This window comes from Dermochelys coriacea, chromosome 19, assembly GCF_009764565.3.
Source record: "Dermochelys coriacea isolate rDerCor1 chromosome 19, rDerCor1.pri.v4, whole genome shotgun sequence".
NCBI lineage: Eukaryota > Metazoa > Chordata > Testudines > Dermochelyidae > Dermochelys > Dermochelys coriacea.
Genome location: NC_050086.2, coordinates 15,635,867 through 15,651,110, shown reverse-complemented (window position 1 = coordinate 15,651,110; position 15,244 = coordinate 15,635,867). Strand labels below are relative to the sequence as shown.

The window sequence follows — 15,244 nt, the reverse complement described above, 5'->3', positions numbered from 1 at the left end:
GAAGCTACCAAGAGAGATCATGGGGCCTCTATTCTGACCTGCTGGACGTCCCTGCCAGTGAAATTTAACAGTTTGAAGAAAATTGAGTTTGCAATGCTTTCAGCATTTGGATCCACATACCTGTGTGAACAGGTATTTTCACACATGAAATCTGTCCTCTGTCCCGCCGGTTAACAACTGATCACTCAGAAGCCTGTGTGCAGCTTAAAGTATCCAAATACCTGCCAGACATTGGAAAACTCAGCAAGGAAAAGCAAGGGCAAGGATCACACTAAACTGATAAGATCTGCATTTTAATTTAATTTTAAATGAAGCTTCTTAAACATTTTAAAAACCTTATTTACTTTACATACAACAATAGTTTAGTTATATATTATAGACTTGTAGAAAGAAACCTTCTAAAAACATTAAAATGTATTAGTGGCACACGAAACCTTAAATTACAGTGAGTAAATGAAGACTCGGCACACCACTTCTGAAAGGTTGCCGACCCCTGCCTTAGACTGCGGCTAGGTATTGAAGCTCTGTAGAGATGGTAAGTAACCAACCCTCCTGATTACCCTGTTAGGAGATGAGTATTGATATCTCCTCCTTGTCCAGGGGGGAAAAAGAGGCTAGGTGATCTATTTAGCCTGTAAGCTCTTTGTGGCAGGGAATGTCTACTATTCTATTTGTACCACGCCTAGTGCAATGCGGCCCCTTAGGCACTATTGTAATAACCGTGATTATTATTAAGGGTACAATTTGGTCATGGAGGTCACAGATTCCATGACTTTACCAGACCTCTGTGACTGCTTCGGCTTCAGCCCTGGCCGCAGGAGCAGCCCCCACCGCAGGAGCAGCGGCCGGGGCTGGAGCAGTCCCGGTAGATGGGTCAGTCCCCAGGGCTGCATCATCCCCTGGGACTGGGTCAGTCCCCAGGGCTGGGTCAGTCCTCGGGGCTGGAGCAGCCCCCGGGGCCGGAGCAGCCCCCGGGGCCGGAGCCGCAGCTCTGGAGCAGCGGCCAGGGCTGGGCCTTTAGTGCATCCACCTGCTATTTTTAGTAAAAGTCAGGGATAGGTCTATGACTTTGACTGAAAACGCCCATGACAAAATCTTAGCCTTCAGTACTATCATTCCTAGTATAAATGACTTGCCTCAAGTCAGTTGCAGGACCAGAAAGAGAGCCCAGGCGTTTTACATCCCAGTTGCCCTGCCCTAACCACTAAACTGCAGCAGGATATTACATGGCTTGGTGAAGCAGGATGGTCCAGTGGTTCAGGCACTAGCCTAGGACTTAGTTCAAGTCTCTGCTCTATCCCAGGCTCCCTGTGTGCCCTTGGGCAAGTTGCTTTGTCTCCCTGTGCCTCAATTCCCCATCTGTACACTGGGGTTAATAGCACTTCCCTGCCTCACGGGGATTGTGAGGATAAATGCACTCAAAGTTAAGAGGTGCTCTGATGTTGTGGTATAAGTACCTAGACTAGAAGCCATGTGTGTGTGGAGAGCTCTGCACTTTCCAGACTGTTTTCCCACAGGGCACGCAGCTCTCTAGCTGCTGTAACTTGGTTGTTGGTGGCCTTCGCCATCCCACTGCTGGCTGGCTGTGCCATTTTGTGTGCAGCTGCAGCATGCAGCTGCAAAATGGGGATGCACACACCGCGCTCTCTCGGGGAGATGTCACTTTTGTTCTTTCTTGTTATTTTCCTTAATGCGATAAATCCTTCAAACAGACCATCTCCGCTTTTTCGCTGTGTGTGGAAAACGTACCCCTTCCTGAAGCTAACAAATTTATTAGAGCATAAGCTTTCGTGAGCTACAGCTCACTTCATTGGATGCATGAAGTGAGCTGTAGCTCACGAAAGCTTATGCTCTAATAAATTTGTTAGTCTCTAAGGTGCCACAAGTACTCCTTTTCTTTTTGCAAATACAGACTAACACGGCTGCTACTCTGAAACCTTCCTGAAGCTGTTTGCATTTACCCAATGGGCATTGCTCCCACATGACCCTCTACCCCCCTTGTGCTCAGCCCCTCCAGAGACATGTCTGGGCCAAACCCACCATCACAGAAGCTGTTGTGTAAGTGGCATGCTGGGTGATCAGGAAATAGATATAAGTGGCAAACTCAGGTAACTTGTGTAACACCCTTGAAATATGTGCATTGTGTCCCATCTGATGTCTGCGCTTCATAGAGGATAACAGCCTACTATTGCTATCACCTAATGGAGTTACTCCTTTCAGCCAAGTGGGACTTGAACTCTTGTGGGCCCCAGATGTTGCTCCGGGTAGGTGACCCCTGTTGGGAGGAATTGGGAGGTAACATATTTACAAAGTGTGTGCCATGTCCCTCTGATGGCTAGTCCCCATATCGCGCTAACAGCCTACCTCAACCACCAGCTAATAGTTAGTTAGGGTTGCCAACTTTCTAATAGCACAACACATCCTTGCCCCGCCCCTTCCCAGAGGCCCTGCCCCCCGCTCACTACATTCCCCCTCCCTCGGTGGCTCGCTCTCCCCCACCCTCACTCACTTTCACTGGACTGGGGCAGGGGGTTGGGGTGCGGGAGGGAGTGAGAGCTCTGGCTGGGAGTGCGGGCTCTGGGGTGGAGCCCGGGATGAGGGGTTTGGGGTGCAGGAGGGGGCTATGGGTTGGGGGTGCTCAAGGCTGGGGCAGGGAGTTGGGGCTCAGGGTTGGGTTGCAGGCTTTACCTCAGGCGGCTCCAAGTCAGTGGCACAGCAGGGCTAAGGCAGGCTTCCTGCCTGTCTTGACTCCGCACTGTGACCCAGAAGGGGCCAGCAGGTCCAGCTCCTAGGTGGAGGTGCGGCAGGTAGTTCTGCGCACTGCTCTCACCCGCATGCACCATCCCCACAGCTCCCATTGGCCGTGGTTCCCGGCCAATGGGAGTGCAGAGCCAGTGTTTGGGGCAGAGGTATTGCATGGAGCTCCGTGGCCCCTCCACCTTGGAGCCGGACCTGCTGGATGCTTCCAGGGCACAGCGCGGAGCCAGAACAGGTAGGGACTAGCACTGACAACCGGGACTTTAAAAAGCCCGGTCAGCGGTGCTGACCAGAGCAGCCAGGGTCTCTTTTCGACCAGGCATTCCAGTCAAAAACCAGACACCTGATCACCCTAGTAATAGTTACTTTGTTAGTTTAAGCCAGGGTTTGTCATCCAGTGGGTAACAAGTGGTAGGAACACAGGGCATAGGACAACTGGTAAGTTTGGTCATAATGGCAATCCTATTTGCAGAAGATGCAAGGAGCTGGAACATGTGGAAAGAAGATGCATTTCTGAGAATACTAATGCCGAGGCTTTAATCACAAAGTCTCTTGGATTGGGGGTCAGATCTTGGGGAGACAGAGGGCAGATCCAAATGACATAAAAACGCAGGCTACTGCTGTGGGAAGGTGCCCAACAGTGTTGGTTAAGATTAATTGGATAGAAATGTGGTCCTTGTTACATACCAGGTCTCAAGTCACCACCTTGCAGAGCTGACATTTTAGGAAACATTGGACTCAAGAGGGGTTGTCGACTACCAAGAACAGGGTAAAATCAGTAGCAGGAAGTGGTTTGCGTATTTCATGTGCTGGCTAAATGGAAGCTGAAGCTCAGATTGGAACATCTAAATATCCAGATCAGGGCATTTTTGTTGGCAATCTCAACATTGATTATTTACCCCCAGTAGTCATAGGTATGAGCCTACTACAACATAGTTATGAGGAGTTGTTGCAAGTATTATGATCAGAGCAGCAGCTCCCCAGTCATTACAAGAAGGTCTGGCAGAATATGATTCGACATGCAGTATAAGAAAGCTATGAAAACTTTGCCAGTCAATACGGCAAGATTGGGAAAGTGAGAATAACAGATCTGCATCCCATCAAGCTGCACCCAAATACTGAAACCTTTCTGATTTGTAAAACAAAAGTTGGTTTTATTGCTTTACTGGAACCTTGCTGGGGTAAAGAAGGGAGATCCCACAATAGTGGCAAAAAGTGTTGTCATGGTGAAAAAAGGATTAGTACCAATTAGGATTCTGATTTATGTGGCCAGACCTGTGACGCTATATAGAAATCAAGTGTTCGGGCGTCTGGTACGCATAGGTTGGGAAGACAACGTAGTGCTCGATGAATAGTTTGGGAAAGTGGGACATCTGCAGATAGTGATCCAGGATGATGAGCTAGATCCATATGTATGGACGAAGGAAGTAGACTTGGGAATGCCTTCAGCATCTGCAGAGCAGGTAGAAAGGTTAATACAAATGATTAAGGAACATGGAATAGCTTTCTCGCAACATCTTTTGGATTTTGGGTGTGCCACCCAGATACAGCACACGGTGCCCACCGGGGGACATCCTCCAATTAGGGCTGATTTCAACCAGTTGCTCTAGCTCCGTATCGGCTGGTGAAGGAAATGATAAAAGAGATGTTGGAAGTGTCATCGTCCAGGGGCAGTGCCCATTGTGCTAGTTCAGACAAAAGATGGGAAACTGCGCTTTTGTGTAGCTTACTGTAAGTTGCATCAGGTCACCCATAAGGACACCTGTACCTAGAACAGAAGATTCCTTAGTGGCATTAAAGTTAGCAAGTTTCTTCTCTAATATCAGTTTAGCAAGTGGGTACTGGCCAATTCCAGTGGCACCAGAAGATCAAGAAAAAAAACCACCTTTGTGACACCCATGGGATTTCATGAATTTACAAGATGGACTCTGTAATGCTCCAGGGACTTTTCAGAGATGGGTGGAGTATTGTCAAGGCTCTGAGAACTTTGATATGATTTTATTGTGTCTACATGACATCATTGTGTATTCAAAATCCTTTGAGGGACATTTGCAACACTTGGCTGTGGTATTTGATAGGCTCACACAGTATGGATTAAAAGTAAAACCTTCAAAATGTCATTTCCTAAAAGAAAATGTGAACTTTTTGGGACACATAGTGTCTGTGACAGGGGTAGCTCCTGATACAGAGAAACTGAAAATGACAGAGGAGTGGCCAATACCTGCCACGGTACAAGAGGTCTGGTAGCTCTTACGATTTGTTGATTAATATTGTTGATTTATTAAGGACTTAGCTAAAGTTGCTCTGCCATTACCTGAATGGTTAAGAAAAACTGGAGATAAGAACATTTCTAAAGCTGCCCAGGTTAAATGGAGTGCAGAGTTGCAAGCAGCATTAGAAGAATTGAAATCTCTCCATCCTTAGTCCCATCCTGGCCTATCCAGATTATAAACTACCTTCTAGAGTGTATATAGATGCCAGCAACAAAGGATAGGGAGCCCCTCTGGCTCAGGAGCAAGATGGTAGGGAGCGAGCGATTGCTGATGAAGTTGGAGCTTAAAGGGATCTCAAAGAAATTATGAGAAATAAATTCAAACTGGAATTCTCTGAATTAGCCTGGGCAGTAATGGAAAAGTTTCAGCATTATTTTACAGCAACCTCATTTGAAGTGTTTACAGATAACAACCCATCGACATATTTGCAAACTTGAAAACTAGGGGGATTGGAACAACGGTGGGCTTCTTGTCTGGTCAATTATAACTTCACCATCAAATACTGACTGCCCAGTATTAATGTGAATGCTGATGTATTATCTAGGCTGCCACAAAAGGTGATTGTAAATGAAGGCTCAGATGAAAAGGAGGATTTGGAAATGCCTCTGTTTCTGAGTGTTCCTATCGAGAGGTACAGGTTTATTGCTAATCCTGTGGTTGGGAATGAAAAGATAGACCTTGACATACAGTAAGATCTATGGAAGGAAATTCAGTTATGGAGTCTGGTAACCCAGGAATTAAGAAGACATCTAAGAAAAGATCAAGTGCTGATGGTTGATTGCTGGGAAAAGTTACCAGCTAAGGTAGTGAAACTGCAGAGACAACAAAAATATCTCCAAGAAATGGAAGGTTGGTAAGGAAGGTTATAGATTCCAAATCTAAGGAGGAGATGGTACAGATTGTCTTGCCCAGACAGAGTGTAAGGATGGTATTAGAAGCTTATCACAATGTATTTGGACATTTTAGAGATAAAAAGACAGAACCAAACTTGAGAAAGAGGTTCTATTGGATTGGGATGAAGGAGGACATTGTACAGTGGTGTCAGAAATGTGAAATATGTAACTTGAAAAATAAAGCTGGTAGTTTTGATAGAACCTCCTTGCATGCTACTGATAGCAATGGTCTATTGGCACTGGTGATGTTAATCATTTAAAATTGAAATTACCTATGTGCTTGTCATGACTGATCATTACACTACATTTGTGGCGGCAATTTCTGTGAAGGATTTGTCAGTGGAGACTACAGCTCAGGTCTTCTGACATATTCTGTAAGGCCGTATGGGTACCCAATGAACATGCTGACAGATTAGGGAGCTGCTTTTGAGTCCCAGTTGTTTAAAGAACTTTGTACACTTTATGGCAGTCATAAAAAGAGCTATTATGTGCCAATGCAAGGCTTCGAATCCTTTTTCACCCATCTGGCTCCAAATTCCCTGGTTGTGACAGCAGCAAATGAGTGAGTGAGACAGGGTGGATACAAATCTGTGCCCAAAGAAAAAGAGTTCAGAAGACTAGATCCCATGGGGAGAAAGGTCTACTCAACTTCCTCCTTGCCGATGCGCATTGGAAACCAGCAGGGTCTGTTATCAAAATATGATTTTGTGAACGGGGACACTATGTCCAAATTTGTGGACAAGTTACCAGAATCCTCCAGGGAGGGGATTCATTATGGAATGTTATTTAGTGGCCAAGACATCTGCGCTGGATATGGTTGATTCTTCATCCAGGCTTGTGGCCTCGGCTGTAATGATGTGAAAAATGTCATGGTTACAAAACTCTGGTGGAGTGCCTGAGATCCAGCAAAGCATAGAGGACTTGTCGTTTGATGATCACCTCTTACCCTCAGAGAAAACTGATGAGCCATTATACTTTTTCAAAGGCTCCCGGGTCACCTTATGTTCATCGGGAATTTATATCCAGGCTGCAAAGAGATGGCATTCTGAGAACCAACAGCAAGAGCAGCAGCAATGTCATCCTGAGCAATATTTCTGTCAGCCGTCCTGCACTGCGAGGCAGGCACAAATCACGGAGGAAACCTTCTGTGCCTACGTTTAGGCAGTCTGTTGTCACTGTCATATCTATGCCTCAGCTATTTGCGGGCAGGCGGTCTCATTTGTCCAAGCAAATCCAGCCTATGTTACTGCGGATTCAGGACATTTTGGAGTAGGTGCTGCATTTGAAATCTTCAGGCCTCAGTCCGAGATCCCTGAAGTTTCACTTGGAGGTGCTCTCAGCTTTCCATCCTCCCAGGCAAGGAATTCTCAAACCCTATGATGGTGAGCATGTTTTAAAGGTAATATCTGTCTTTTTCCACTGGCTGTATGCAGTGTTGATGTAGCCTTGTTGGTCCCAGGATATTAGAGAGACAAGGTGAGTAAAAAAATATCTTTTGTTGAACTAACTTCTGTTGGTGAGAGAGACAAGCTTTCGAGTTTACACAGAGTGACCTGAAGAAGATCTGTGCGTAAATTTGAAAGCTTGTCTCTCTCGCCAACAGAAGCCGGTCCAGTAAAAGACATGACCTCACTCTTTTTCCACTGATGAAAGAAACGGTGCCATTGCGGGACCTTAACACTGGTCCAGCTGATAGCAACTTGTTTATGGGCACTCATCTCTCAGAAGACGGCCTTCCTTGTGGCTACAACATCCGCAGGACGAGTTAGCGAGTTGCAGGCCTTAATGGTAGATCCTCCACACATTCAATTCTTCAAGGACAAGGTGGCTTTAAGACCACACCCAAAATTTTAATCCAAAATCGCATCTTTGTTTCACCGTACCTGTGTTTTTCCCCACACCACATTCAAGTGCAGAGGAGCAGTGTCTACATAGCTTAGATGTCAGGCGGTGCTTGGCATTTTATTTAGGAAGGACTAAGTATTTTCATTCATCACCTCGCCTTTTTATCTCCTGTGCCAGTGGTTCTCAACCAGGGGTACATGTACCCCTGGGGGTACACAGAGGCCGTCCAGGGGGTACAGCAACTCATCTAGAGATTTGCTTAGCTTTACAACAGGCTACATAAAAAGTACTAGTGAAGTCAGTACAAACTAAAATTTCATACAGCCAATGACTTGTTTATACTGCTCTGTGTACTATACACTGCAATGTAAGTACAATATTTATATTGAAATTGATTTATTTTATAATTACAGGGTAAAAATGGGGAAATCCGCAATTTTTCAGTAACAGTGTGCTGTGACGCTTCTATATTTTTATGTCTGATTTTGTTAGCAAGTAGCTTTTAGGAGAGGTGACACTTGGGGCAGGCCAGACAAATCAGACCCCTGAAAGGGGTGCAGTTGTCTGTAAAAGTTGAGAGCCACTATCCTACGCTGCAGATGAAGGGACAGCCAGTCTCCATGCAGAGCATTTCCAATGGGTAACTGCTGCATTACCTCCGCTTATGAAGTAGCTCAACAGTCATTCAGTTATGAGTTCATTCAGTGAGCACTCAGGTGACATTGGCTGCATTTCTTAGCGATATCTGCAGGGCTGAAATATAGTCTTCTCTGCATACTTTTGCTAGACATGATGCTGTCAACACGGCCTCGAGATCGGATGCAAACTTTGGAAGGCAGTTCTGCACTCACTCCATCGATAGACTCTGAGCCCACCCCTGCTGGAACTGCCTATGAGTCCCCCGAGTGGAACACACGTCTGTAACCACTCAAAGGAGAAAAGACAGTTACGTGTCTGTATCATAATAGTTGTTTTCCAAGATGTGGGTGCAGACATGTGTTTCCTAGCCCACGCTGTGCCCCTCTGCATTGGAGTCTCCAGCCAGCGATTTCAGTGTGAAGAAAATGAGGGGGTCGGGGCAGCACCACCCTTATGGAGCCCTGGGCGGGGAGTGAGAGCTGCCCCTGTGCGTACTGCTAGGCAAGTCTCCATCTTTGGTGCTCCAGGCATGGGACATGGCTGCACCCACATCTCAAAGAACAACCATTACGATACAGCTAAGTAACCGTCTTTTACCGTCAGGTGGCGGAAACAGGCATGGGAAGTGACTTGCCTAAGCTTCCAGAAAGCTTGTCAGTTTCCTGGTTCTGAGTCAGGAGCTTTTTGGATTTTGTCTACACAGCAAAGCATAGGTGCCAACTCCATGGGTGCTTCAGGGCTGGAGGGGAAAAATTAATTGGTGCTCTGCACCCACCAGCAGTCAAGTTCCCCTCTCCCCCACCCCACGTCTTCCTCCTCCCCTGAGCGTGCCACGTCCGCCACCCCTGCACCTACCTCCCAGCGCTTCCAACGTGGCCACCGCCAAACAGCTGTTTGGCAGCATTAGCACACTCCAGGAGGGAGGAGGAGGAATGGGAACATGGTGTGCTCAGGGGAGGAGACGGGGAAGAGGCGGGGTCGGGGTGGGGATTTGGGGAAGAAGTTGGAATGGGGCAGGGAGGGGGCAGAGATGGGGCAGGGATTTTGAGGAAGGGTTTGGAATGGGGGTGGGGCAGGGTTGGGAAGAGGCGAGGCAGGGGCCCGGCCTCATGGAAGGGGTGGAGTGGGAGCGGGGCCGGAGGCAGGGGGGGGGGTCGAGCACCCACGGAAAAGCAGGGAAGTTGGCTCCTATGCTGCAAAGGGTTTGGTGTATAGCAATCCCGACATAGGGCTAGGCTGGCAAACCCTCCATGTGGGGATGCAGCTCATACAGTCACCAGAGTGCGTTTGCCCCAGAGCTCATACCACACAAAATAAAGTCCCCCAGCACAAGGCTGGTCGTACGGGAGTTTGGTGGCATGGGCGCAGCTCTGGCCAGTGTGATTTTGTCACGCTCCTCACTGGCAGAGCTACGCCAGCCCAGTTGCTCAGTGCAGGGCAGGCCCCAATCTGCTGCAGGGAGCTGTCTCTCCCCTGCAGACCTTTGGCTCTCGGGCTGCATTGGCTGTTTAGCAGAGGGGTCGGCTCAGCAACAGGCAGCCACCACGAAGGGAGGCAGTTTGTAGCAGCCCTGGCCCCAACAGCGCTGGCCTCCCACACACTGTGATCAGGGGATGGGGAGTCACGTGTGTCCCAGCAGCTGCAAGGAGGGGCAGCACAGAGAGGCAGTGCCCAGTCACAGACTCCGGCTCTCCCCACCTCCCTGCCAGGCCTCCGAGGAGAAGGGCTGGAAATGGATTGGTGATGAAAACTGAGAGTCTCTCTTACATTGTGAGGGCTTCAGCACCCCAGGAACGGGGGACACCTGTGGTGAGAGCAGTGAGCTGGGTTCAATAGCCACCTCTGTCAAGGACTCCTGTGTGATCCTGAATCTCTCCGCCTCAATTCCCCCTCTGTGGAGTGTGGATGATCATCGTCTCTCCCCTCCGGCCTTTGTCTGCTGGGTCTGTTCAGTCTGGGAGTGTTCTGGGGCAGGGACTGTCTCTTATGCTGTATCTACGCAGCACCCAGCACCATGGGACTCAGGCATCCATGCGGGCCTTCAAGTACAAATAGCTGGTGGGGGGAGGTATCCCATGCCGAGTGAGGGAGAGGAGGGCAAAGTTGCATGCCCACAGAGCTCTTAAGCTGCTCTGATTAGGAACATTGTCTCCTGTCTGGCAAGCACAGAACCCACCTGGGGCCCTACCTAGATAAGTTTCATAGTAGCAGCCGTGTTAGTCTGTATTCGCAAAAAGAAAAGGAGTACTTGTGGCACCTTAGAGACTAACAAATTTATTAGAGCATAAGCTTTCGTGAGCTACAGCTCACTTCATCGGATGCATCCGATGAAGTGAGCTGTAGCTCACGAAAGCTTATGCTCTAATAAATTTGTTAGTCTCTAAGGTGCCACAAGTACTCCTTTTCTTTCTACCTAGATAACAAATCTTTGTCTCTAGTGCTAGGTAGGTCAGTGCCAGTCCCAGACTCCTTCCTAACTCTGTGCCTTTGTTTGTTCCCTTAGATCTGGGTAACTCTCTTGCGCCCTGGAATCCGCCCCCTCCTGGATCTTTGTGGAAATGTGAGGTGGCGGGATGCCCCGAACGATTGCGAACTGTCCCGAAAGCAACAACAAAACACGCCAAAGGCGAGGATGGCACAGAGCCAATGCCCTGGGTTCATCTTGGTTTCCTTTTATTTTCCTTCTGGGCAGTTGCACAGTTTTCAGAGACTTGCTGCGCACGCCTGCGCGCACACACATACACACACACACACACACACACACTCTCTCTCTCTCTCTCTCTGAGGGCCCAAAAGAGGTGCAATGGCTCCACCTGCTGGCTAATGTTCAAATCTCACTAGTAGCTGTAACTCCAAGGAGAGCAAGGACCACTGTGGAAAACCAGTATTTTCATGGAGGATGGGGAGAAGATTCATTCTAAGGAACAGCTTTATTCAGCAACACCCTGACTGGACTCCTGCCGTCCATCCATGAAGTGATGTCAGCTGTTCTATTCTGAACCCCTGGTGCCATGGCTAGGCAATACGGATGGTGGATTGAGTAGCTAGCAATGCATCAGGTATCTGTTTAAGGCAGGGTGAAACTGACCAGAGGGGGGTAGGTAGGATCTCAATTGACTATTTTCTTTTTTAATTTTATCCACATCTTTATTTGAATTAGTGTGTCCCTTTTCAGCGTAGATAAGTGCCAATCCGAAAGGACATTTCATGGGGTGGCGTGGGGGGGGGGGGATATTCTGCACTTAATGAATTCAGTGCTGGTGGGAGGAATACACTCTGTCAGCTGGCTGGCAGTGAGAGCTGGCTGCTTTTTGCCTCTGGCAAACAGCCACAGCACCCCTCTGACCCCTGAGGCGCAGCAAGAAGCTGCCGTGTTGCCAGCTCTTGCGATTTTATCACAAATCTCACAACATCTGGTTAGTTTCTTAAAGCTCCAGCTTCTGGAATCAAGAGACTGCAGGAAAATCTCAGCTTTCATGCCTAAAAAGGGAAGTGTCTAGCTCTGCTGATTTCAGAGAAAAGCCTAAAATCTAGGGCTGTCAAGCAATTAAAAAAATTAATTGCAATTAATCGTGTGATTTAAAAAATGAATTATGATTAATCGCATGATTAATCATGCTGTTAACAATAAGAGAATACCATTTATTTAAATATTTTGGATGTTTTCTACATTTTGAAATATATTGATTTCAATTACAACACAGAATTCAAAGTGTACAGTGCTCACTTTATATTTATTTTTGATTACTAATATTTGCACTATAAAAACCAAAAGACATTGTATTTTTTAATTCATCTAATACAAGTACTGTAGTGCAATTTCTTTATCATGAAAGTTGAACTTACAAATGTAGAATTATGTAAAAAAAACTGCACTCAAAAATAAAACAATGTAAAACTTTACAGCCTATAAGTCCACTCAGTCCTACTTCTTGTTAGCAATGTTAGCAGATGCCTGATGCAATTGCTAAGACAAATAAGTTTGTTTACATTTGCAGGGATAATGCTGCCTGCTTCATGTTTCACCTGAAAGTGAGAATAGGTGTTCGCATGGCAAGATATTTATGTGCCAGATGCAGTAAAGATTCATATGTACCTTCATGCTTTGACCACCATTTCAGAGGACTATGTCCATGCTGATGATGGGTTCTGCTCGATAACAATCCGAAGCAGAGTGGACCGACACATGTTCATTTTCATCATCTGAATCAGATGCCACCAGAAGAAGGTTCATTTTCTTTTTTGATGGTTTGGGTTCTGTAGTTTCTGCATCAGAGTGTTGCTCTTTTAAGACTTCTGAAAGCATGCTCCACACCTCTTCCCTCTCAGATTTTAGAAGGCACTTCAGATTTTTAAACCTTGGGTCAAGTGCTATAGCTATCTTTAGAAATCTCACATTGGTACCTTTGTTGCGTTTTGTCAAATCTGCAGTGAACGTGTTCTTAAAATGAACAATATGTGCTGGGTCATCATCCAACACTGCTATAGGATGAAGCATATGGCAGAATGTGGGTAAAACAGAGCAGGAGACATACAATTCTCCCTCTGAGGAGTTCAGGCACAAATTTAATTAATGCATTTTTTTTTAAACGAGCATTGTCAGCATGGAAGCATGTCCTCTGGAATGGTGGCCGAAGCATGAAGGGACATATGAATCTTTAGCACATCTGGCATGTGAATACCTTGCAATGCCAGGTAGAAAAGTGCCATGCGACCGCCTATTCTCACGGTCAGGCGACATTGTAAATAAAAAGCGGGCAGCAGCATCTCCCGTAAATGTAAACAAAATTGTTTGTTTTAGCGATTGGCTAACAAGAAGTAGGACTGAGCGCACTTGTAGGTTCTGAAGTTTTACATTGTTTTGCTTTTGAGTGCAGTTATGTAACAAAAAAAAATCTACATTTGTAAGTTGCACTTTCATGACAGAGATTGCACTACAGTACTTGTATGAGCTGAATTGAAAAATCCTACTTCTTTTATTTATAATTTTTACAGTGCAAATATTTGTAATAAAAATGATAATATAAAGCGTGCACTGTACACTTTGTATTCTGTGTTGCAATTAAAATCAATATATTTGAAAATGTAGAAAAACATCCACAAATATTTACTACATTTCCATTGGTATTCTATTGTTTAATAGTGGGATTAAAACTGCGATTAATCGCGACTAATTTTTTTAATCGTGACTACATTTTTTGAGTTAATCGCGCGAGTTAACTGCGATTAATTGACAGCCGTACTGAAAACATGAAGGGAGTTTATCCCAAAGGCTCTGACAGCAGGTGACAAGAAACAGAAACACAAGTGTATTATTGAGTATTTTTAAATCTTGTGATTTGTAAGCCAGTCTCATGATCTTTAAATACGATAATGAATGTTATTGTATAAGTGCCTGAATCTAAAGTGACCCAGCTCAGTCTCTCCGTACAAGGACAACATTGTTTTCCAAAGACCAAGGAAATGCCAAACAAAGTGAAATCCCCCAACCCTGCCTATGATATTACATTACATATCAGAAAGTCAAGGCAACCGAGGCCAATGTTGTGTCTTCAGGTGACACTGCTGGGCCTTTCCCACGGTAGGGGTGTATGAGAGAGACTTTTGGTGCTTAAGAATGGTGCTGGATGGGCAATCATGAAGTCGCCCTATATATCCTGGGTCAACATGGCCCGTGTTTCTTTCACTCTTCCCCAGCCCATGCATCCCCACTGATGATACGCATGAGTGCCCTCTCGTGGGGAAGAGGCATGGCTAGCCCTCCGCTGAGATAGCAAACAAGTGGGCTTGTCTACACATGGAGTTGTTCCTAATGAAGTGTTTCTGATTCACTCCATGAAAGGGGTAAGCCAAAATCAAGGCACACTCATTGTTGCACAAGGGAGGAAAGAGCCTGGAGAGTCTTCTGATGCTTTCTGAAGCCTTGTTACATCCTCATCTCCAAGGCTGCATCTGCACTAGCAAACCTGGGAGCCGGAATTCCTCCGGGTAGTAACAGCAGTGGAGACAGGATGCTTGATCTGGAATAAGAGTGTCTACACACGGAGCTAATCAGGAATAACTCCATCTGTAGTTAAGCCCTTAGTGCCAGCTGCAGTGGCAATGTCTCTGATGTGGAAATTTGTCCACATGGAGCTGCCACTAGGCCCATCCACTGCAGTCCCAGCGAGGGTGAGATGAGGATGGGCGCATGACTTTGTGCCCCATGGTGGGCTGCAGATGCAGTTTTGCTATTGCTGAGACAGAGTCTGATCTCTAAGGGCCAGATTCTCAAAGGTGTGGAGACAGCTGACTCCCTTGGAAGAGCTGGGCCTAAGTTTCCAGGCCTTTAATTGATTGTCTGGCTCCTAACTCCTGCACCATGTACAAAAGGCGCTAACAAACTGGGGTCTGACTGGCAGAGGTGCTGAGCACCCGGTCTCCCAGTGACTTCAGGGGGCACTGCTGCCACTTTGAGCCTTGCAGGCATTTGCTACTTAGGGCTTCAGGAGTTTAGCCAGCGAGCATGAAATCCACTGTCAACATGGGCCAGGCCAGCCCTCTTCCTTGGCTTGTGCCTGCAGCATCAGGGAGCACATTGCTTTCTTACTGGAATCCTAGATCCCAAGAACCGCAAACTCAGAGCAAGTTCAGAACCCCCTGGGGACATTCTAGCCCATCTCTGGTGGAATGGGCAAGCAGAGGGGTGTAGGAGACTGGAGAAGCAGGAGAATTGGAAAGCATGACGCAGTGCAATCCTAGAAACCACATTCCCCATTGGATGGAGACAAGGAGACCTAGGTTGTTTTCGCGGTGGGGCTGCTTCCTCTCTTGCTGCCTGAGCATCCCTGTCTGTAC

At 46.7% G+C, this 15,244-nt stretch overlaps 1 protein-coding gene across 1 annotated transcript in view; it reads left to right on the top strand.

The window, feature by feature from the left end:
• NKAIN1 (sodium/potassium transporting ATPase interacting 1) overlaps window positions 1-12,038 on the top strand; it is a 226,527-nt gene extending 214,489 nt beyond the window's left edge. Inside the window, exon 7 of the mRNA XM_038378022.2 lies at window positions 10,911-12,038. Within this exon, the coding sequence (XP_038233950.1) occupies window positions 10,911-10,920 (10 nt within the window). The 3' untranslated portion in view covers window positions 10,921-12,038. The remainder of the gene's footprint in view (window positions 1-10,910) is intronic.
• The last annotated feature ends 3,206 nt before the right edge of the window (window positions 12,039-15,244 follow it).